General features: G+C 46.9%; 2 protein-coding genes across 4 annotated transcripts in view; one reads left to right on the top strand and one right to left on the bottom strand.

The window, feature by feature from the left end:
- Positions 1-2,544: 2,544 nt before the first annotated feature.
- Positions 2,545-13,718, top strand: PPIE (peptidylprolyl isomerase E). 3 transcript variants are annotated; one of them, XM_043505977.1, is made up of 11 exons: positions 4,047-4,117; positions 4,391-5,249; positions 6,180-6,278; positions 7,452-7,495; positions 8,238-8,264; positions 9,387-9,468; positions 9,924-10,024; positions 10,656-10,779; positions 10,918-11,103; positions 13,080-13,222; positions 13,320-13,718. In XM_043505977.1, the coding sequence occupies exons 2-11, from the start codon at positions 5,174-5,176 to the stop codon at positions 13,386-13,388; spliced, it is 951 nt and encodes a 316-aa protein (XP_043361912.1). In that variant the 5' UTR covers positions 4,047-4,117; positions 4,391-5,173; the 3' UTR covers positions 13,389-13,718. The 3 variants fall into 3 exon arrangements, with proteins under 3 accessions (XP_043361913.1, XP_038233808.1, XP_043361912.1); XM_043505978.1 differs by lacking the exons at positions 4,047-4,117; positions 4,391-5,249 and adding an exon at positions 2,545-2,648; XM_038377880.2 differs by lacking the exons at positions 4,047-4,117; positions 4,391-5,249 and adding an exon at positions 2,844-2,896.
- Positions 13,719-16,894: 3,176 nt separating this feature from the next.
- The window catches only part of LOC119845511 (bone morphogenetic protein 8A-like), a 43,997-nt gene continuing 38,488 nt past the window's right edge, over positions 16,895-22,403 (bottom strand). Inside the window, exon 7 of the mRNA XM_038377879.2 lies at positions 16,895-21,333. Coding sequence (XP_038233807.1) covers positions 21,184-21,333 — 150 coding nt within the window. The 3' untranslated portion in view covers positions 16,895-21,183. The remainder of the gene's footprint in view (positions 21,334-22,403) is intronic.

Here is a 22,403-nt window from a genome sequence, read left to right as displayed (position 1 = left end):
CATCCTGGTTTGCAATAGCAACTGGCTGATACGATGGTTGGAAAAAACAACCACCTATAACTCAGGGGTTGCTTCAGTAATCTTGGGTTTCAGAGTAGCAGCTGCGTTAGTCTGTATTCGCAAAAAGAAAAGGAGGACTTGTGGCACCTTAGAGACTAAAATTTATTAGAGCATAAGCTTTTGTGAGCTACAGCTCACTTCATCGGATGCATTCAGTGGAAAATACAGTGGGGAGATTTATATACATAGAGAACATGAAACAATGGGTGTTACCATACACACTGTAACCAGAGTGATCACTTAAGGTGAGCTATTACCAGCAGGAGAGCAGGGAGGAGGGGTTGATGGCTAGTGGCGTTCTGTTGTTTTCTTTGTTGGGCCTGTCCTGTAGTAGGTGACTTCTGGGTACTCTTCTAGCTCTGTCAATGTGATCAACAAAGAAAATCACAGAACGCCACTAGCCATCACCTTCAGCCCCCAACTAAAACCTCTCCAACGCATTAAGGATCTACAACCTATCCTGAAGGACGACCCATCATTCTCACAGATCTTGGGAGACAGGCCAGTCCTGGCTTACAGACAGCCCCCCAACCTGAAGCAAATACTCATCAGCAACCACACAACAGAACCACTAACCCAGGAACCTCTCCTTGGAAAAAAGCCCATTGCCAACTGTGTCCACATATCTATTCAGGGGACACCATCATAGGGCCTAATCACATCAACCACACTATCAGAGGCTTGTTCACCTGCACATCTACCAATGTGATATATGCCATCATGTGCCAGCAATGCCCCTCTGCCATGTACATTGGCCAAACTGGACAGTCTCTACGTAAAAGAATAAATGGACAAAAATCAGACGTCAAGAATTATAACATTCAAAAACCAGTTGGAGAACACTTCCATCTCTTTGGTCACTCGATTACAGACCTAAAAGTTGCAATTCTTCAACAAAAAAACTTCAAAAACAGACTTGAACGAGAGACTGGTGAATTGGAATTAATTTGCAAACTGGATACAATTAACTTAGGCTTGAATAGAAACTGGGAGTGGATGGGTCATTACACAAAGTAAAACTATTCCACCCCCCTCCCCCCCACACTGTTCCTCAGACGTTCTTGTCAAATGCTGGAAATGGCCCAACTTGATTATCGCTACAAAAGTTTCTCCCCCCCTCCCCCCCGGCTGGTAATAACTCACCTTAAGTGATCACTCGCCTTACAGTGTGTATGGTAACACCCATTGTTTCATGTTCTCTATGTATATAAATCTCTCCACTGTATTTTCCACTGAATGCATCCGATGAAGTGAGCTGTAGCTCACGAAAGCTGGTGCTCAAATAAATTTGTTAGTCTCTAAGGTGCCACAAGTCCTTTTCTTTTTTCAATAATCTTGACCACCTCGTCACATTGTAGTGGATAAGGTTTAAGACATTTGTGCTGCGGAGGGCAGTTGATCATCCTGAATCACTAGGTTGTAGGTTTAATTTCCTTTAGGAAAAACTCCATTTTTCCTGGGTTACTAATTCACAGATTCTAAGGCCCGAAAGGGCTGCTGGGATCATCTGATCCACTACAGAACTCTTTCCCCCCCCGCAATAATTCCTATAACGGATCTTCTAAAAAACCCCGGGAAATCCACCATAACCCTTGGTATGTTGTTCCAAGGGTTAATTACTCCGTTAATAACGTATGCCTTATTTCCACTCTGACTTTGTTTAGCTACAACTTCCAGCTAAAAGAAAAGGAGGACTTGTGGCACCTTAGAGACTAACAAATTTATTAGAGCATAAGCTATCGTGAGCTACAGCTCACTTCGTTTTCCACCAAATGCATCCGATGAAGTGAGCTGTAGCTCACGAAAGCTTATGCTCTAATAAATTTGTTAGTCTCTAAGGTGCTGCAAGTCCTCCTTTTCTTTTTGCGAATACAGACTAACACGGCGGCTACGCTGAAATTTCCAGCTATTGGCTCTTATTACCACCTTCCTCAGCCAGACGGGAGAGCCAAGCGTATCCCCCCGTGTAGGTCCTTTCAGCCTGCGACCAAGTCACCCCCGTGTTAATCTAAGCTGCCGCTCCTTGCCCAAATGCATCCGATGAAGTGAGCTGTAGCTCACGAAAGCTTATGCTCTAACAAATTTGTTAGTCTCTAAGGTGCTGCAAGTCCTCCTTTTCTTTTTGCAACTACAGACTAACACGGGGGCTACCCTGAAACTTCCAGCTATTGGCTTTGGAGGGAGGGATAGCGCAGTGGTTTGAGCATTGGCCTGCTAAACCCAGGGTTGGGAGCTCAATCCTTGAGGGGGCCATTGAGGGATCTGGGGCAAAAAATTGGGGAGCGGTCCTGCTTTGAGCAGGGGGTGGGAGTAGATGACCTCCTGAGGCCCCTTCCAGCCCTGAGATTCTCTGATTCTATTACCACCTTCCTCAGCCAGACGGGAGAGCCACGTGTATCCCCGGGCTAGGTCCTTCCAGCCTGCGACCAAGTCACCCCCGTGTTAATCGAAACAGCCGCCGCTCCTTGCCTCTCTCACTGCTGTTAACGAAGCCTTGTGCCTCTTACGCCTGGATGCTGGGTCTAGGGGCAATTTTTTGAACTCTACAAAAGCTGGCCGAGCAGGCGCCCCCCCCCCCGGGCCGGCTTGTGGGTGAAACGACCGGCCTGGGGCAGCAGGAGCGCTCGCTGCTACGGGACGGGGAGCGATTTCCAGCGACCCGCAGGGCAAACCCGGCCCCCGAGGGCCTGCGGCGGCGGAGCAGCGCGGTGAGCGCCCGGCCCCGGGAAGCAGCCGCCGCGGGGGCGGGCCGGGGCCGGGGCCGGGGTGAGGTTCCGGGGCAAGGGGAGGGTTTGGGGCGGGAAGATGGCTTCCGCCAAGAGGGTGCTGTACGTGGGTGAGTAGCGGCGGGAGCGGGGCCGGGGATCTCGCCGCTCCCCGGGGGCAAGCGCTCCACGCGGGCCCCTTGCAGCCGGCGCATCCCCCGGGGCGGCGAGCAGCCCTGCTCCCCCGGCTTGCCCTGCCCTGCTCCCCCGGCTTGCCCTGCCCTTCCCTGCCCCGGGGCTGGCTTCTCTCTCCCGCGTCCCCTGGCGCTTGCCGGCTTCCTCTCCTGTCATAGAATCATAGAATCATAGAATATCAGGGTTGGAAGGGACCCCAGAAGGTCATCTAGTCCAACCCCCTGCTCAAAGCAGGACCAAGTCCCAGTTAAATCATCCCAGCCAGGGCTTTGTCAAGCCTGACCTTAAAAACCTCTAAGGAAGGAGATTCTACCACCTCCCTAGGTAACGCATTCCAGTGTTTCACCACCCTCTTAGTGAAAAAGTTTTTCCTAATATCCAATCTAAACCTCCCCCATTGCAACTTGAGACCATTACTCCTCGTTCTGTCATCTGCTACCATTGAGAACAGTCTAGAGCCATCCTCTTTGAAACCCCCTTTCAGGTAGTTGAAAGCAGCTATCAAATCCCCCCTCATTCTTCTCTTCTGCCTGACTAAACAATCCCAGCTCCCTCAGCCTCTCCTCATAAGTCATGTGCTCTAGACCCCTAATCATTTTCGTTGCCCTTCGTTGTACTCTTTCCAATTTATCCACATCCTTCCTGTAGTGTGGGGCCCAAAACTGGACACAGTACTCCAGATGAGGCCTCACCAGTGTCGAATAGAGGGGAACGATCACGTCCCTCGATCTGCTCGCTATGCCCCTACTTATACATCCCAAAATGCCATTGGCCTTCTTGGCAACAAGGGCACACTGCTGACTCATATCCAGCTTCTCGTCCAGCGCAGGGCGAGGCTGGGGGGATTACAAACCCCACCCGAACTTATTGGGTTAAACGTCGTGGTGGGTGGGGGGGGTTGCGGTTATCAAAGGCTGTTTAGCTTTATGTTTTCCGGCTTGTCGCTGCAGGGCTGGAAGCGCACTGGCTCCCGCCCACAGAATCCCAGGGTTGGAAGGGACCGGAGGCGGTGTCGAGTCCCACCCCTGCTCAGAGCAGGACTAATCCCCCGCTACATCATCCCAGCCAGGGCTTTGTCGAGCCTCGTTCAAGGGCTCGTGTTCTCAGACTCCCTGGAATCCCGGAGCTGGGGCTTTTGGGAAAACACAGAAGAGCAGGTTTCAGAGTAGCAGCCCTGTTAGTCTGTATTTGCAAAAAGAAAAGCAGGACTTGTGGCACCTTAGAGACTAACAAATTTATTAGAGCATAAGCTTTCGTGAGCTACAGCTCACCTGCATCCGATGAAGTGAGCTGTAGCTCACGAAAGCTTATGCTCTAAAGCTCACTTCATCGGATGCAAGTGAGCTGTAGCTCACGAAAGCTTATGCTCTAATAAATTTGTTAGTCTCTAAGGTGCCACAAGTACTGCTTTTCTTTTTACAAAAGAGCAGGAGACTCAGTAAAATGGGTCACGCTCGGCTGAAGAGAAAACGAAATGGCACTTTCACAGGGTCCCCTTCCTTTCCCTGCACCTCCCACTGTTGACTTTAACTAGTGGGAAGTGTGCACCTCTCGTGCATGAACTGAATGGGATGAAGGCCCACTTAGGTCATAATGTTTTAACTCGGATGCCTAAACCCCTGTGGCCTGGTCTTGGGGGGGGGGGTTTCCTGAGAGCAGCTGTTCTTACTTATGAAAAATCAGACCTCTTCTTATGGTGCCTAACTCCAGGCACCTGAGTTCAAGCACTCTGGCTGTATGCCATGTGTGTTTCCTGCCCGGGGAGATCCTGTTCCCAGGTTGGGATGCATATCCAAACAACTTGGCAGCCCAGATGTTACTCAGTCCTTTGCCCAACTTTTTAATATCTGCTTGTTCTCCCCCTCATCCAAGCTGCAGGGCTCACGTATTCTTGCCCTCCCCTGACCTCCAAATGACTTGCTAAATTAATGCTGTCCCTTGTGCTTAGCTGCATCTGCACTGATCCATGGCACCTGTCTGCAGCTGATGTTGGAGACTGAGACTTGGGGGGGGTTCTACTCCACTTCCTTGTGTCTGATCTGCTAGTTTGTACTGGGCAATGTGTGTTTGTGTAGTTGCTAGCTTGGGCAGGGCACGTGCAGCTTGCAAAGGTCAGTTCGTCTGACCCGCCTATACGTGCAGGTAATGTGATGGTTCTGGTCCACTTCCTCGTATGTGCCCTGTCAGCTTAGGCAAAGGTTCCCCCTTTTACCATGGAAATCTGCTTGCATTTCAGTTTCCAGCCAGGTCTCCATGTTGCTATATTTGGATCTATTCCTGAGTTAGGGGGCAAGTTGTGCAGAGCTTGTAGTTCTCTCTCCCTTGTATGATTTCACACCAAGATGGTGTTGGTGTGGGTAAGGTCAGGTTTGTGTTACAGCAAGTTTTGATTAAAGTTTGGTTGATCAGACTGTGCCATGCGGTGCACAAAACCTTCCCTTTGCTCACTGTCTTTGCTCATGTGTCTATCTGTTGGCATTTGGGGAGCTGCAGAATCTGGTCCTGGGATGGGATTAGCAGTTTGTTTGGTTTGGGGGTGGGGGGGGGCGATGGGGTAAGTGTTTGTGTGTGTGTGAGAGAGAGAGAGAGTATTTGGTCCAAGCCAGATGTAGATTAAGAAGCAGAAAAGGAGCAGGAACTGGTTATGAATTCAAGTGGTACCTGCATTCTTCATTTCTTCAAAAGGGTTTTTAAAAAGTTAGGGGGTTGGAATGGTTTCCCTCCTCCTCCTTTTAGGGTCTTTATTTGCTGATGGTGAGGGTGGTGGTGTCTCTTATACAGAAGGGATTTTCTTTGAGGCCACTGGAGGGTTTTGAAAACAGTGTAGAAGCCACTGAAGAAACTTCAGATCTTTCCCCAAACCGCTGGCCCCAATCCTGCATAGACGTAACCACATGTTTAATTCTAAGTGTGTGAGTATCCCCAGGACTAAGATAGGACTCAAGCTATAAGCCACTTTGTAGATCAAAACCAGCACTCTGAATAGCACCTGCACATGGCCTGGAAACCAGAGTGGTCTCTAGAGCTCTGATTTGCTATGCTACTTGTGGAAAGCTCTGCTGAATAAAAAAGTGACTGCATTCTGCACTAGCTGTAAGTTTACAAGCTGTCTGTAATCAGCAGGCCATCCTTTCCTCTGCACTGAGGCCATGTTTCTGCACTGAGAAGTCTTAGTGGGCAAACAGGCTGCACAGGTAGAGAACACTCTGTGACTTGCAGGTGGACTTGCGGAAGAGGTGGATGAGAGAGTTCTTCATGCTGCCTTTATTCCCTTTGGAGATATCACTGATATTCAGATACCTCTGGACTATGAAACTGGTGAGTCGGTTCCTGCTTCGGTCTGTCTTGTTTCTTGCTCTGTGTGGATCTCTGTGTCAGGAATCATGTCCGAGAATTTGAGAGAAGTGTCAAGTTGCCCTCTTCAGCTGCTCTGTCCTTGGGGTTTGCTGCTTCCCAAGAAACCATGGCTTTCGAGGCTCTCTTGAAGAGAGAACCCTGCATAATGATAACTGTAGAGGTTTGTACTTCTGTAACATCAAAATCTGGGGACAGCATTTTCCCAGTGCACCACGACCACTGCGGTTCATAGTGCTCTGGATGTGCTGGGTAACATGCTGTCTCTGGAATGTGCAAAACTTTAGAGGCTTGAGTTTACTAATGAACTTGACCAGTTTCTTAGCATCTTCTGAATCACACCAGTACAATTTAAAATCCCGACCCTCAGTAATCACCTACAAACCAGTGTCCTCTCCCTGCTTCATAGCAAAGATTCAATAGCAGTTATAATCAGATCTGTTATTACTAAAAGTCCATTATCTGACAACATATTCTCCAGGGCATGTGCTAGAACTCCCTGATATATTTGCGTGAACAATTAAAACTAAATTTACAGTTTTCAAAATAGATGAACACCGTGTATTTTTCAATGTCTTCTTTAAATCATGTTTGTTCATTTATTTCATAAATAGTAACTTTCAGTACTTAGCAAAGGGATTTTCCTGTCATTACATGCTGCTGTGTGCCTTTTCTCTATCCCGGTTGTGAACTAAAACTCCAATCCTGCAGTGATTTCCACGTGCACAGACTTGACTTCAGTGAGTCTGCATGGATCCAGGTGCCCTGGAGCTTATTTCAGGATGAAGGTGTAAAGTTAGCTCTTCTTTCTGTACAACAAATTGTTTAAATTCATTACTTGAGAATTACCTGGATGGAGATTTAGCTTCGTTAACATCAGAGCCATAAAGAACAGTTTAATGTATCTGTACAACTTGAAGTAATTAAAAATGGGCCATTTTGTAACCCCTGACGTTGCCAGTTATTTGCACCAGCCTCTAAAAACACTAGTGTGTCTGAAACAAAATCTGAATTCTCAAATGGGGAAGCAGCAGCAGCTGAGAAATTAATTTCCCTTAGCAGCACGAGTGACTTGTTGTCAAATCTCTTGTTCTCTGGCTTTTCTGGCGGCTGTAACTGTTCGTTATCTCTCCACAGAAAAGCACCGGGGATTTGCTTTCATCGAATTTGAGTTGGCAGAGGTGAGAAAGGAGCAAATTTTAATACTGAGTTTGAAATCTCTTCCTCCGCCACCATTTTTCACCCAGTGCTGCTCCCACTGAAGTCATTGGTAGTTTTGCAATTGATGTCAGTGGGAATCGGGTCCCGCCCTTCGTTACTGACTCCTTCAAGGTTAACAGTCGTGGCTACATATGGTTCTCCTTCGGCTGGAGTTGCTGTCCCACTTCTGGGTCCAGTTTTGCCATCTTTGTTTTTTCTGCTTTCTTTGGATGATCCACCTCCATCTTGGAAAATCTTTGTGGTCCAAAATCTTGACCAGGGCTAACTCAGTCCATGATGCCAGTGGTGGTTTTAGTTCAGTAGATGCCACGTGCTGGCACCTGTTTGTGGCCCGATGATCCTATCGCAGGCTTCAAAAAATAAAAATCAGCATAACATGGGACCCCAATGGTGTGCAGTTTGGAGGCATTACCTGATTGGATCGATGGGGAGAAAACCATGAATGCATCTGCCCCTGTGTCTGAAAACACTTGTGAATGTCCACGTGAGATGTGGCAAGAAGCTACAGGCTTTGCATTGAGGAGCAAGCATTATCTTTGGGTTAGACAATTTCTGCCAGCACAGGCTATGCATTGATATGAAATCCTAGCAGCCTTCTATGTGCCTAGTGTGGGTTTGTTTTTGTTTTTTTGTTTTTTTTACATGAATAGAGGAGTAATGGCTGAATTGGCAATAACGTATTTTCTTTTGCTCTTCCCTTAGGACGCTGCAGCAGCTATTGACAATATGGTATGGATTACAATCCTCTTTACTGAACCTTCTTGGGGGAAGTGTAGCCCTTTCTCTATCCCCTGCATCATTTGGCTTTGCTCTGCTCCCAGTATGATGGGACATGAAAAAATGTCTCAGCGTTGTCTGGAGATTTCTGTTAATCTCTTGTATCTAATGACCCTCATCCCCTTGACAGCTGATCATAGCTCCTCGGCCAAGAAAGGGAAACATGGATTTGATACCCTCTAGGGTGGGTGGTTTTTTTAGTAACTCGCTTCTGAACCCTCCCCATGTAACAGCGGTCGGGAATGGACACAAGTCAGAGAGGAATCCCATCAGCTTGTAGTACTGGCTGCAGGTTCTTCGAGTGTAAAGGGAATGGCCGGCTAAAATGGGGGTAGTGGCTGCTTTTGCATATCCTTGGAGCGGGCATTTGTTCGACGGTTAGGCCACTGGTGTGCCAAGACCACTGACTTTCATGATTGCCGATATTGTCTCCTTGTTGCCTCGTGCTCCTCCCTGTCTCCCTCTTTTTCTCTTGTCTCACGCTTCGTAAGCTCTTTGGGCCAGGGCTGTCTTTTTGTTCTGTGTTTGTCCATCACCTAGCCTAAGGGCGGCTCTTCAGAAGTTAATATGTGGCTCCTTGTAAAGGCACCGACTCCGGGGCTGGAGCTACTGGTGCCAACTTTTTAATGTGCCAGGGGATGCTCACTGCTCAACCTCTGGCCCTGCCCCCACTCCACCCCTTCCTGCCCCCACCCCTGAGCCTACCATGCCCTCACTCCTCCCCCCTCCCTCCCCAGAGCCTCCTGCATGCCACAAAACAGCTGATCGGGAGGTGCTGATCGGTGGGACTGCCGGTGGATGGGGGGAGCTGATGGGGGGCTGCTGACTTGTTACTGTAGCTCTTTGGCAAGGCACATTGGTAAATTCTGGCTCCTTCTCAGGCTTAGGTTGGCCACCCCGACCTAGCCCAATGTGCTCCTGGTCCATGACTGGGGTTGCTATGGTAATTCAAATAATCAATACTCTCAGATAGGGGGTGGGAAGTTCTTTGTTTCTCTTGACTCTCTCTCGGAGCCCGGCAGGGATTTGGAGATCCTAGGAATTTCTCACCTTTTTCTCTTTCGTTCTCCTTAGAACGAATCTGAGCTTTTTGGCAGGACGATTCGTGTCAACTTGGCCAAACCAATGCGGATTAAGGAAGGTTCTTCCCGACCCGGTGAGTCGGTGAATGAGAAGGGTGGGGGGGGGGGTTATCTCAATGTCCTGCTGTCAGTACTGCCTGGCTGTGTTGGGTTCTGTTTGCTTGCTGTATGTCTGCCTTCTCCATCGCTTTGCTGAGGGCCTGTGTCACACGTTACCTGGGCAGAGTAGCCATTCGGGAAGACTGGGTGGGCTGATCCTGTTGGTAATTTTGGAGAGCTGACTCTAATGGGAGGTTTTACTAGGCTGCAGATACTGCTCAGTGACCATCCCTTTCTCATTCACCCATGTAATGGGTCTAAATCTCTATGCTGCGGGCTCTGTGTCCTTAGGGTTCTTCTACTGGGGACTGAGTGCTCGTGCTTCTTCAATGTCCTAAACACACTGTGTTCAGACCTGGCTGCTCATGCCACAGAAGGACATGTGGTTTGGTTTAGACCCTGTTCTGATCCCTTCTTCTCTCCGTCCCAGTCTGGTCGGATGATGACTGGTTGAAGAAGTTTTCGGGGAAGACGCTTGAGGAGAATGCAGAGGAAGAGGGAGCAGAGCCTTCCAAATCAGAGACGCAGGAGGTAAACGGCAGGACTCTGGCCTTCTGTGGGGAGAAGGAAGGAATCAAGGGGTGGATTTGAATTGTTTCCCTTGTGTTGATCGAAAGGAGGAGTTGAAAATGGTCAGGGTTTGGGTGGGTCGTCGGTTTAAAACTCTCTCCGAGTTGCAGCATGTCAGACACGTGGGCAATAGCTGCATTAGCGCCACAGACCTTGCATCTTCAGAAATTCCTTTCAGATGCCGCAGAAACTGAAAATGGCGAGTTCAAAGCTAGCTCGAGTCACGAGAGCAGCGTCCGTGGGCATGGGCTAGACTCCGGAGCCCAGCCCTGCCCGGCATCCCGGGTATGTTCTCGAGCAGCTAACTCAGGCTGTCTAAGCTGCTGGAGCTTTGCTGCTATTGTTACTCGAGCTAGCTTACCTCTAGCTATATTAAAGCTAGCTCAGGTATGTCTACACGAGCTCCAGTCATGCCTCCTGATTGCTGTGCTGACGTTCCCTGTGTGAGGGGGGAGCAGCCCCGCCCCACAGGTGGAATTGTCACAGCCTGCTGTCCCATCATCTCCTAAGCGAAGAGCTGAAGGCTGAGAACTCAGGGCTGGAAGCCTCTGAAAGAAGAACCTATGGGAACATCACTTTTTCTCTTCCCTAGGGTGAGCCTCCTGCTAAGAAGTCCAGGGCCAATCCTCAGGTGTACATGGACATCAAGATTGGAAACAAACCTGCTGGCCGAATCCAGATTCTCCTGCGCTCGGACATTGTACCCATGACAGCGGGTGAGAGAGAGTGCCATGCCTCTAAGGGGCTTTTTAAGATGAATTTTCGCATATAGCGCCATTGCTGGCATTTTGAAATATGATTTTGCTTTCTTTCCTCCCCTCTCCCGCCCCGCCCTGCCCCCCCAACACACACAGAAAATTTCCGCTGCTTATGCACCCACGAAAAGAGCTTTGGCTTCAAGGGAAGCAGTTTCCACCGCGTCATCCCCCAGTTCATGTGTCAGGCTGGAGATTTCACCAACCACAATGGCACCGGAGGCAAATCGATCTATGGGAAGAAGTTTGATGATGAAAACTTTATTCTGAAGCACACGGGACCAGGTAAGGCCAGATCCTGTGGGTGCGGGAGCAGGCTGGCTTAGTGGGGCAGCTCGGGCAAAGGTTGCTGCGACTGCATGGGGCAGATTGCTGGAACTTGGGACTTTTGGGGTGTGACTGAGTTCATTATCAGTAAATGGTGCTGGATTCTCAGCCTTTGAAGGTATGTCTACACTAGGGGTGGGCAAACTACAGCCTGCGGGATTGCCACCCCCGTGGCATGGCAGGGCTAAGGCAGGCTCCCTGCCTGCCCTGGCCCCGCTCCACTCCCAGAAGCGCCCAGCACCATGTCCCTGCAGCCCCTGGGAGGGAGGGGGCAGAGGGCTCTGTAGCCATAGGGTGAAGCTCTTGCGTCAGGCACAGATTGGGTACAGCTCCCCCCATGTTGCACCACTGATGTGCTGCAAACTTGACTCAGAAAGAGCATTGGTGAATCTTGCCCATATGCTCAGGGTTTAGCTGATTGCCATATTTGGGGTCGGGAAGGAATTTTCCTCCAGGGCAGATTGGAGAGGCCCTGGAGGTTTTTTGCCTTCCTCTGTAGCATGGGGCATGGTTGACTTGAGGGAGGCTTCTCTGCTCCTTGAAGTCTTTAAACCATGATTTAAGGACTTCAATAGCTCAGACATGGGTGAGGTTTTTCATAGGAGTGGGTGGGTCAGATTCTGTGGCCTGCACTGTGCAGGAGGTCGGACTAGATGATCAGAATGGTCCCTTCTGACCTTAGTATCTATGAATCTCTACGAGTGGGAGAGGATTTCATTGTCCATGGCCAATTCAGCCCCTTGCTTCTTGGCTGAGCTTTTCAGCAAATGGAGACAGTGTTAACCCTGTGGGTGGGGTTTGTGATGTGGACACCTTTCCACTAGGAAGTGACCTATGTCACCAACGTATGTTGTGAGGCCACCAACATATTTTATGCAGGCCACTAAGAAGCTGTCTAGTAGCCATCCGATGATAGCAACAGTTGGTCCCAGCTGACCTAGGCTGGATTTGCACTAGCGACCCAGAAGTAAGAGTTTATGAGCGGGATGCTATGACGGGGTTGCTTGGGAAAGCGGGACTGGAGCTGGTGACCCAAGAGGTCATTTCCAGTCCTGTGTTCCTAAGAGGCTCGATATCAGCCATTCAGCTCTCCTGCTGTCGCTGAGCGTAGTCAATTTCGTACTTGTTGCGTTCAGAGCTCGGTATCTGGTGCACTAATATGATGCTGTAGGCTGGGTTGTAAACACGGTAGGGAATGTTGATTTGGATTTTTTATTTCCATTTGGTGGGGCGGTACTATTCCATGGGGGAGTTTCAATGGATTCTATATTTTATAAAAAAATCTACACTCATGTTTTACAAAATCTAAACTTGCAACCAAATCTGGCCTGACCGTGCTCCTTGTCATATGTATTGTTTCGATGCATGCAGTGGGAGGGTACATGATGGTATCGAACACTGTGGGGCAATGTGTAATGGGCGTATCGTGAATGGGACTGATGAAGCCTGAGACAGGAGAAGAAAGGAAGCAGAGAGCGGCACTGTGTTATAATCTGAAAACATACTAGCAAACAGACCGTCTCTCTCTGGGGGTGGGGTAGCTCAGTGGTTTGAGCATTGGCCTCCTAACCCCAGGGTTGTGAGTTCAATCCTTGAGGGGCCATTTAGGAATCTGGGGCAAAAACTGGGGAGTGGTCCTGCTTTGAGCAGGGGGTTGGACTAGATGACCTCTTGAAGTCCCTTCCGACCCTGATATTCTATGATTCTCTTGATCCTTGTGGCTGCCCTGTGATGACGGGGCTGCTGAAGGAGTATTTGTATTAGGCAGCTGATGTGGTGATGCGCTGAGCGTAGAGCAGGTCTATGATAAATGGCGCACTGGTCACTCGTATTTGTCAGCAGTTTGGGGCAGGGACCCTCCTGCAGAGCACCCAGCACAGTCAGGTCCTGCTCTGTGACTGGACCTCAGTACAATAATAATATTTTGTCCCCAGGGTTGTTATCGATGGCAAACTCTGGCCCAAACACCAATGGCTCCCAATTCTTCATCACTTGTGATAAAACAGACTGGCTGGATGGCAAGCATGTGGTCTTTGGAGAGGTGACGGAAGGGATGGAGGTGGTGCGGCAGATCGAGGTAGGAGTCCGGGGAGCAGACAATGGGACGTTTCCCCAGTTGTTTCTTTGGTCTGACTTGGAGATTTGTCTTTACTTCTTGTTTCCTTTTTCTTAAGGCTCAAGGCAGCAAAGATGGGAAACCCAAGGAGAAAGTGATCATTTCAGACTGTGGGGAATATGTGTGAGCCCCTGTCTGGATGGGGTGACCAGATGAGCAGTGAAGGCTGGAAGTTGTTCCGGATGGGGAAAACAAAACTGGAGACTGCATAGTTTCTTTAGAAACTATCATACAGGCTTGGGCTGAACAGTCTGGTCATCAGACAGGACTAGGCCCATCAGCAGGTGCTTTTTCACCCGGCGGGCCACAGGAAGCATCCTTTAAAAACCTGTGCAAATAGTTTGTCCAATCTGGAGTGGATCCTGTGTCCCTCCTCTGCGAGGCATTGCCAGTTCTGCCGGTGTCTTCCGTAGAGAATTTTTACTTGTTTAAAATAAACCAGAGCTTTTATAAAATACCGAAAATGTGTCCCTTATCTTGGAATTCTCACAATGTTGTGTTGTTTAGCACACAGATCATGGTAACGTATAGAGGTCAACAAAGTACAAACCGTCACTACCTGTTTCTTACAATCTAAGAAAGATGCTGTCATGGGAAAGGTTTGAAGAAGCAGAAGTCTGCCTTGTGTTTTATGGAGTTGCTTGCGGACCCTACTGTTCAGCCAGCTGCTTTGGGTTTGTGTGTTTAACAGCCAGCGGGTGAGTCTGTTTAACAGCCTTTCTAGCCAACCTCAGACTTCACCTCCCTATGCCTTGATTTCCCCTTCTGTAAAATGGGAATACTGATACTGAGCTGCATCGTAAAATGCGTTGAGAACTCTGGATGAAAAGAGCTAGGCAGTATCATCAGTTAGTTAATCTTGCGCACAGCCGTAGCAAAGGACTGTCCTCTGCACTAAAATCCCTACCTGCGTTTTGTCTAGTGTTGCGCTCGTGCACCCCTTCAGTGCTGATGTGGTGCAAGCGCATTGGAGTTACAAACAGCGGGACAGTTGGCCTTTACAATGATTGTGAATGGGTTTTAGGTCTTGAAAGGCCCTTTGAAAAGCTTTCCCTGACACTGGTGTCCATGTTTACGCTCTGCGTCTGTGTTTGTTCGTTCCTGCCTGACGGCATCAGAGCAGCTCTCAGGAAAGCCTCGCTCGCAAATGGCCCTGGACTCTGTTTTTGTGAAAATGCTCATCCTCCGAGAAACTGACCCCGCTAATTGCGCTAAGCGAGGGAATGTAACTGAGGTGTAAATACTGGGGTCCATACGAAAGGTTACATCCAGAAAGGGAAGCATCTCTGTAATTCCTGCAACAAGGTGGCTGTGTCCAAGCATAAATGTCCTGAATGTGCAGGATCCTGCTCTAGGCAATGTCCTACTGTTTGCTCAAATAGCATTTAGCTGTTCATTTATGTCACAGGTCGTTATTAGTGGCTACCATTTGCATGACAGAGGAAAGGAACTTTAATCTTGCCTTTGGTTCAGCGCTGAAATAATAGACACAAGAAATCTAAGAGCGCACAAAGCGAAGCAAATGTCCTTAGCAGAAATAACATTTTCTGTAACCACCATTTTGTAATTCATTTTTTTTTTTAAATTATTTTTTTTAATGTAAAAATGAAATGTGAGAGAACCTGTCAGGTTTGTGTGGGTTGGAGATCACTTAGAGGAGAGCTGATTTAAATACGGTTTGGAATGGCAGAATGAGAAGTTCTGTGTCTGAAAAAGGAGCTCCCGTTCACACTGGCACGGGATGAGTAAGGGCAGAGCAGTAATTGTGGCTTTGTCTCCAATTAGGGCCTAGCTTGTTTTGCCTTTAAATTCTAGGTAGTTGCTTTGGTACTACTGAATAAATGTGGTATTGTCACTTACAAAACTATCCTTATGGAGACTGCTCTGCTACAGCGTCTCAAAATGTTCTTTTTTTATATTTGTTTGCAGTGGGGTTGTAGCTGTTTGGGTCCCAGCACAGGACTCTCTGGCCTTAATATTAAACTCGATAAGTTTATGGAGGAGATGGTATGATGGGATAACATGATTTTGGCAATTAACTGATCTTTAAATATTCATGGTAAATAGGCCCAATGGCCTGTGATGGGATGGGATCTAAGTTACTACAAATTCTTTCCTGGGTGTCTGGCTGGTGAATCCTGCCCATATCCTTAGGATTTAGCTGATCGCCATATTTGGGGTTGGGAAGGAATTTTCCTCCAGGGCAAATTGGAAGAGGCCCTGGAGGTTTTTCGCCTTCCTCTGTAGCATGGGTCACTTGCTGGAGGATTCTCTGCTCCTTGAAGTCTTTAAACCACGATTTGAGGACTTAGGTGAGAGGTTTATTGCAGGAGTGGGTGGGTGAGATTCTGTGGCCTGCATTGTGCAGGAGGTCAGACTAGATGATCATAATGGTCCCTTCTGACCTTAATATCTATGAGTTTAAAGGTGCAAATGTTTGACCTACACAAAATGGTCCAATAAAAGATATTCCCTCACCCACCGTATTTTTTTTGAGATGCGCACAAGGCAGGTGCGGTAGTATTTTCTATTGGAGCTGTTATGTATGCATTTTGCATTTAAAGTTTGCATTAATTTCTTGATTTACATATTTTAAAATGTACAGAACTGTGGATATTAGATGCTGTACATGGCGTGGCGTTTTACAAATATGCATCATTTGCTGTGATCCTTCAGATGAAAAGTAGCTACGAATCTATTCTAAAAGTCAGGTGGTCTTTAGTATTGAGTGGCTGGTGTGTTAATCTAAAACCAATAATACATAGCTTTTATATGGCATTTTTAATCAGTAGATGTCAAAGCATTTTATAAAGACAGGGTTAGTATCATTATTCCTGTTTTACAGAGGGGGAAACTGAGGCACAGAGACTTGCCTAAAGTCACCCCGCAGGCCAGTGGCAGAACTTGAAATAAAACCCAGGCCTCATGGTCCAACCACCATCCACTAGGACTAAAAAAACCTGTCATTCTGATGAGCAGTAACCCCAAACGTTTGTAGTTACAGGCTATTGGCTTTGAAAAGTTTAGGACTGAAATAAATTGTTGGTGATCATTCAGTGAACCTTTATTTCATGTCCTTTGAGGACCACAGGCAGGGTTTTAATATGAAATGTGTTTAAGGGCTTTCTCCTTATTCTGTTTATCTCACACTTCAAATTAATATGCACCTGTGGAGGCCCAGCAAAGAAGCTGCAATGAACATGACATGGATGTAGAATATAGGAAAGAGGGGAAAAGAAAACAGGAGGCACTAGCTGTTACTATTGCAGATCAAAACTGTAAGTATGTTGAAATGTTTTTTTGCATTAACACTAGCTGCCATAGTATACACTGACAATTGCCTAACTAGGCTTAAGTGTTTTGATCTGGAAAAAAATCACTTCTCATTTTTTTTTCATTTGGGATCTGATCCTGTATTCATTGAAGCCACATTGACTTGACTAGGTGCAGGATTAGCCTAGTACTTCTCTCTTTTGAGAGTTTGGGATCATAACTTGGGCTGCAATCCTGCAACCATTTAAGTACATGTGTAACTTTACATGCCCAAGTTGGCCTGTGGAGAAGTTACAGGTGCAGTTAAGTGTTAGCTGAAGTGGGAGCTTAGATGGCAGTTGTGTTGTGGCTGTATGCAGAAAAGAATACAGGTTGTTCTTTATTATTGCATTTGCAGTTGAAAAACCTAATTAATAGTTTTACTGAAAGTCTAAAACCAGGTTGCTGGAGAGTTGACGAAGGCAGGTACAATACAGCTATTCACCCAGAAGGAAAACTCCTTCATAAGATATCCATGCAATTCGCAAGTTCATTTGCAAATTCAGAAGACTAGTAAGCATCAGGCACCATTGTTCAATTCTGTTATTTTAGGAAATTGGGTTGGGGGTAGTGGATGGAAAGTCCATAGCCAAGACCAGCTGTGGCTTTCCAAGGTGCATGCCTGGAAAGTGAGCTTGGTCTGTTGATGGCTGGGTCATGTTGTCTGGAATGTCTCGTGCTATTTTTCAGTGCAGATCTCCACGGTCTTGGGCCTGGCTTGTGAGGTCACTGAACAGGCCTTTGTCTCTCAAGGGAATGGACTAGCATAGCTTTTCTGGTATAACTCTTCCCTAGTAACTCCACAGGTGAAAAGTTGTTCCAAAACATCTAGGGTGGTCAGTTTTAGATCTATGGATTAATAGCTTAAGGCCAGCAGGGACCCCTCGCTCAAGCTGGTCTGACAACATAGAGATCCATGTTCCTTAACTGGATGAAATTAAGTGTGTTTAGCTAACATTGCTAGTACCTACAGCATAAGGCCTTAGGGATCCTGGAAAGTTAAGTACAGAGTTAATCCGATAGGGGCTGCTTTCCAAAATCCAAATCCTTTACTGTCTCCTAGCTGAGCTGTTGTCACACATGTCATTGCACCACGCTGACAGGATCTCATTAGAGAAGACAGATTGTTTCTAAATTGCTACACTGGCTGTTCCTTATGCTATTCCAGAATGTGAAGGGCAGCATCAAAGAAATGATGGCAGCATTTTTACTTTAAAACTTTACCCTAAGTGCAAAAAAAAAAAAGGAGTTCTTGAAAAGCTGCACGAGGTGTGAGTTTGTACAGCTTCCCCTTTCTGAATTCAATAAATCACAGTACAAGATCAGGCCTTAAAATAATGTTTTAATCTTTCCATTCCAGAATCAAGCATGACCACGATACTTTTTCCCTCACCCACCCTATAAATATGACTGTTCTAAGCCTAATTTGGTAACTGATTTTTCAAATGAAAGACTATGTAGTACTAAAAGCACCTAGCTGTGCCTCTGCTTTCTTACATCAGTTCTGTTTGCTTGGGGAAAAAAAAAAGTGAGCCAGTGTTGTACAGAGTTATCACAATCATGTTTTGTTCACTTAACTGCCCCAGACACTTGGTGATCCCTTAATCTTAGTTGTTTATGAAGCTTTGTAAGGGCCTATTTTCTCACTCAAATTTTGTGGAACATGAGAATAAAGCTTTAGGATCAGACCCTGAGGCTAGCTAATCCAATATTCTGTCTGCAATAGGAGCCAGTACTGGGTGCTGCAGAGAAAGTGGTTAGGATGAAGGATAATTTTAGGATTACAGGAGGAGAATCTGTCCCCCAACTGAGGGCTTAACCTTCTCTCTACGAGTTAGAGATGTGCTCAAGCCCTGAAACAGGATGTCTAATAGGATTGTTGGTTACAATTTATTTATAATGTTTATGGCAGGACCCTGTAGCAAGGATGTTTTCCCATAGAGGAAGAGGTGTGCTGCTGTTCTTCAGGTCAAATCATGCAGGCCTGTGGCTACACAAGCAGGAGTATTAGAGGCTCAGAGAATTCAGCATCTTTCAGATTCAGGACCTGGCTGGGGGGGAAGGGGATGGGTTAGGGCAGCTGCCAGGCCATGGAGCAGGCTTTCCGTCTGCTAGCTGGCCCCAGGCTCCTGGGGGCCAAGTCACATTGGGGCTGCACAGAAGCATCCATGGGCAATCCCAGCGGTGCTTACTGCTGCTTGAATTAGTAGTAACCTCCAGTTCTGTTTGAGGGGAAAACTGGGACAGCAGTAGGGAATACAGCTGGAACAAGGACCTAGGCGGTTATGTCACCCCATCACATGCCCTGGTGTGGAGCCCTTATTCCATCAACCCGAAGTAGCAGAGCAACCAGAGAACCCCACCCCACCCTAGTCTGCTTGTCATTTGACCCTCTAGGACTCTGTAGTGCCCCAGTTCCACCAGCAGAGAGCACTCAGTCCCTGTCCATTCAACTCCTCATGTAAAACAGAAAACCATCACCAGAACACCTTAATAGAAACTTCAACCCAGCTACGCTGTACTTTAAATGGGATCTCCATTCTCTGCCATTGGTATACAGAGTAGGCTAGCCACTCAGAGCTAAGAAAGCAAGTTCAAGGACAAAAAAAAAAAAAAAAAACCACTGAGTGTTCAGGTAGCAAACATTTAGATTATAAAAAATTATTGACATAATAGCCCCATAAGCATCAACAGTTTGACTGGAGTGGCTAATGCTGAACGTACTTCATAAAGGCATCCCCCTTGGCTGTGCAAAGATTGATGCTGCCTCAGGGCACCTGGACAGCTCAGCCCCCAACTCTAGGCACTTTAGAACAAAAGTTGAAATCCTCTCTGGGAGCTGGTGCTTTAAGGAACATCCCAGCTAGCATGAGACTTGCAATAAAAAGCAGGACAATTGGCAACAGTCAGACTTCAGGGAGGATTGTGGGCTCTCAGTATTTGTCAGGCACTTTGACAGATACACTGAAGAATTAGTCTCTGAACTGCTGAGGAAATAGTGAACCAACCATCTCTGGGGCGTGTGCTGCAGCACGTGAACTAGGGTTCCTTAGACTACATGCTAACTTCTGCTAAACTAGGTGTTCAACCTTGAAGTGAGTGGTGACCTGCTCAGTACCTTTCCCAGACCTAAGGAAGCGCACAGTGTAGCTTGAAAGTTTGTCTCTGTCACCAACAGAACGTGGGCCAATAAATTATATTACCGCCTTCCCCTCCAAGTCTCAAATAAGATTGGCACATTCAATTCCCATAAAAAGGAGAGCTGGCAATCAGCCCCCAGGTACGGGGGAAGCAGATTTCTAGGGGGAACATTTTAGCTCAGTATGCAAGTCCTGGGTTGGGAGTCAGTCCCTTTGAAGAGGCTGGCCAGTAAAGGTGGGATTATAGCACAGGTAACAATAGCAGTGAAGGCACAGAATTTGTCATGCCCTCTGCTCCCTTGCTACCCTTCTATGCTGCTGCTGATGGCGGCACTGCCCTCAGAGCTGGAGAGCTCACGGCTGGAGAGCCGTGGTTTGCAGAGCGGGAGACTATTTTTTAAAAATGCTGCTCCTGCTATTATGGTAGTGGGACCCCAGTTTCTTGCTCCCCCCCTCCCCAGAGAACCTCTTGCACCCCCCCCCAGGTTGCACACCATTCATTTAAGCAGTACAATGCCCCCTAGTGAGGATGCAGGAAAGCGAATGATATTACCTAATTCCTATATTGCACTTTTCATCTGTAGATCTCAAAGCACATTACAAAAAAAAAAAGGGGGGGGGGGAAAGCATCACCACCACCATTTTTACAGATGGGGAAACTGAAGCAGAGCTAAGAACTAGAACACGGTCTCCATAGGATAAGGCAACATTAAATGGATCGTTTCCTGAGATTTCTTTTTTTGCCCTGACACCCTCATTTATCCATCACCCCAAATGAATTAGCCCATAGAAAACAAATGGACATGAAGATGTCACACAGTAATGGATCCCCCCCAAAGCAAATACTTACTAGGTACAATTTTAGCAGACCCTTGGGGCTTTTGCTGAGAAATAGTGTCCCTGCTGCTGGGTCATGACATTTACTAAAAACAAACAGTAAGTGTTTACTTTCCAAACTAGGGGTTTATTTTATAACCGTGGCCTAGCTCAACATTTTTTTTTTTCCAATTGGATGAATTTTCAAGATTTAAATGGGAGGGGAGGGGAGAGGAGGGCTAGCCAGCCAGCTCTAACTGGCTGACTGTGTATCATTTAGAGAACTAGAAGTGCTTGTATGATACTTGGCCATAAGTGAGTAGATACTGATAGATTTAGAAGCAACTCAAGTCCTGCCTTCCTTGGCCTAGTCACTTGTGAAGTCTAAACTTCCTCCAATAATAATGAATAATCCAGGAGCCAGCTAGCCACAGTTCTATAACAAAACCCAATAGCCAGAAACACGTGTACTTAAGCAGCCCCCGATTTGCTCTCTCTAGTTTCATGAAGTATAGTAGGATAATAAAAGTTTTGTCTTATCTACGACTAGGAGTTTGACTCTTATGGACTTTGGCAACATAGATGGGATTCAGACCTGTTAAAATAGTTCTTTTTCCTCGCCAAGAAACCAGCGATCGCATTTCTTCAGGGCCTTCAGTGGCAGCCGCATGATTTCACGACCATGTTGCGGTGTTTTTTGAGGATCACATTGTTGTTGCTGTCATAATAAAGGACAGAGGTTGCACTGAGCTTGGTTGGAGCACAACAGGCCTTGGGAACAGCCTCGGGTTTCATCAGATGGACCTGTGGAGCCAAACAAGCTAGTGTGAGAATTTTCATTTTTGACGAATGGCTGCTCCTCTGCAAGCTCCAGGCAGGATAAGGAATTTGTAGCAGGGAGTAACAAGCTATCTCAAGGTAAACATGTGGTTTTTCGATTTAGTGAAAAGAAAAAGCTTCAAAGAGAGCAGCTCTTACCTGTAAAAAGGCTCTGATTGAATGGGTAGATTATTTTCAGCTTTCATCCAAATATTTACTCTAAACTTTTTGGCAGCTCTGGCTGCAGTTTATATTGGACTCATTCTCATGGCTCCACTCCTGCAGGGCAACTCATCAGTTAAACTGAGATTTCTGTGCAGCGCCCTTGTCACGAAATATACTAACCTCAGTTAGAAAATACGCAGGAAAGAGAATGCAGCTTTAAAACTTTTTGTTTTTGTTACCCAGGAATAAAATATTTTGTTTAGATCAGCTTCTAGGAGCAAGTAGAACATAGGCCCTCCCCCGTGGGTATTCGGTGTCCAAACTGAAAATTAATGTTGTTCAAAAAGTACTAAGTACACAACCTTGTCTCCCCTCTGAAAGTGACACTGCCTTGACTCATTCTCCGGGTGACAAGGAATTCTTCCAGTAACGCTCTATATAATGTAAGGCTAGTAGCCTGTAAGTCTTTTTTTTATATATATACAGATATACAGATATAGATATAGATATATACACACACCCCTCTCCCTCTCTACGGACCTGCCAAATACGTGCAATTAATTTATTTCAGGGCAATTCAGAATCTTCGTGTACAGAAGCTGGTGTTTTGGTGTCATGCTGCACTACTTCAGGACAGAAGACTGGCTGGCACTGGGGCCCAGATTCTCAAAGGTATTTAGGTGCCTAATTCCCACTGAAACCAATGGGAGTTAGGAACCTAAATACCTTTGAGAATCTTGGCTTAGATTTTTTTTTTTTTTAAAAAACACTTCCGGTTCATTTTGTCCCTCACAACTGGATGCTATTCACATCAGTCCCCAGAAGGTCCAATCCTGAAGAGCAGTGGAACTGATGCATTTCACACACTTCAGGGGTTTGCTCTACATAAT

Source organism: Dermochelys coriacea, chromosome 19 (assembly GCF_009764565.3).
Source record: "Dermochelys coriacea isolate rDerCor1 chromosome 19, rDerCor1.pri.v4, whole genome shotgun sequence".
Taxonomy (NCBI): Eukaryota; Metazoa; Chordata; order Testudines; family Dermochelyidae; genus Dermochelys; species Dermochelys coriacea.
This window is presented reverse-complemented; position numbering and strand designations above follow the sequence as displayed.

Excerpts from the sequence above, each read along its gene's own strand:
- PPIE (XM_043505977.1), top strand. The coding sequence starts at position 5,174 with ATGGAAATCTGCTTGCATTTCAGTTTCCAGCCAGGTCTCCATGTTGCT. Across the intron at positions 5,250-6,179 it reads ATCTATTCCTGAGTTAGGGG|GTGGACTTGCGGAAGAGGTG; the intron begins GCAAGTTGTGCA and ends TGTGACTTGCAG. Across the intron at positions 6,279-7,451 it reads ACCTCTGGACTATGAAACTG|AAAAGCACCGGGGATTTGCT; the intron begins GTGAGTCGGTTC and ends ATCTCTCCACAG.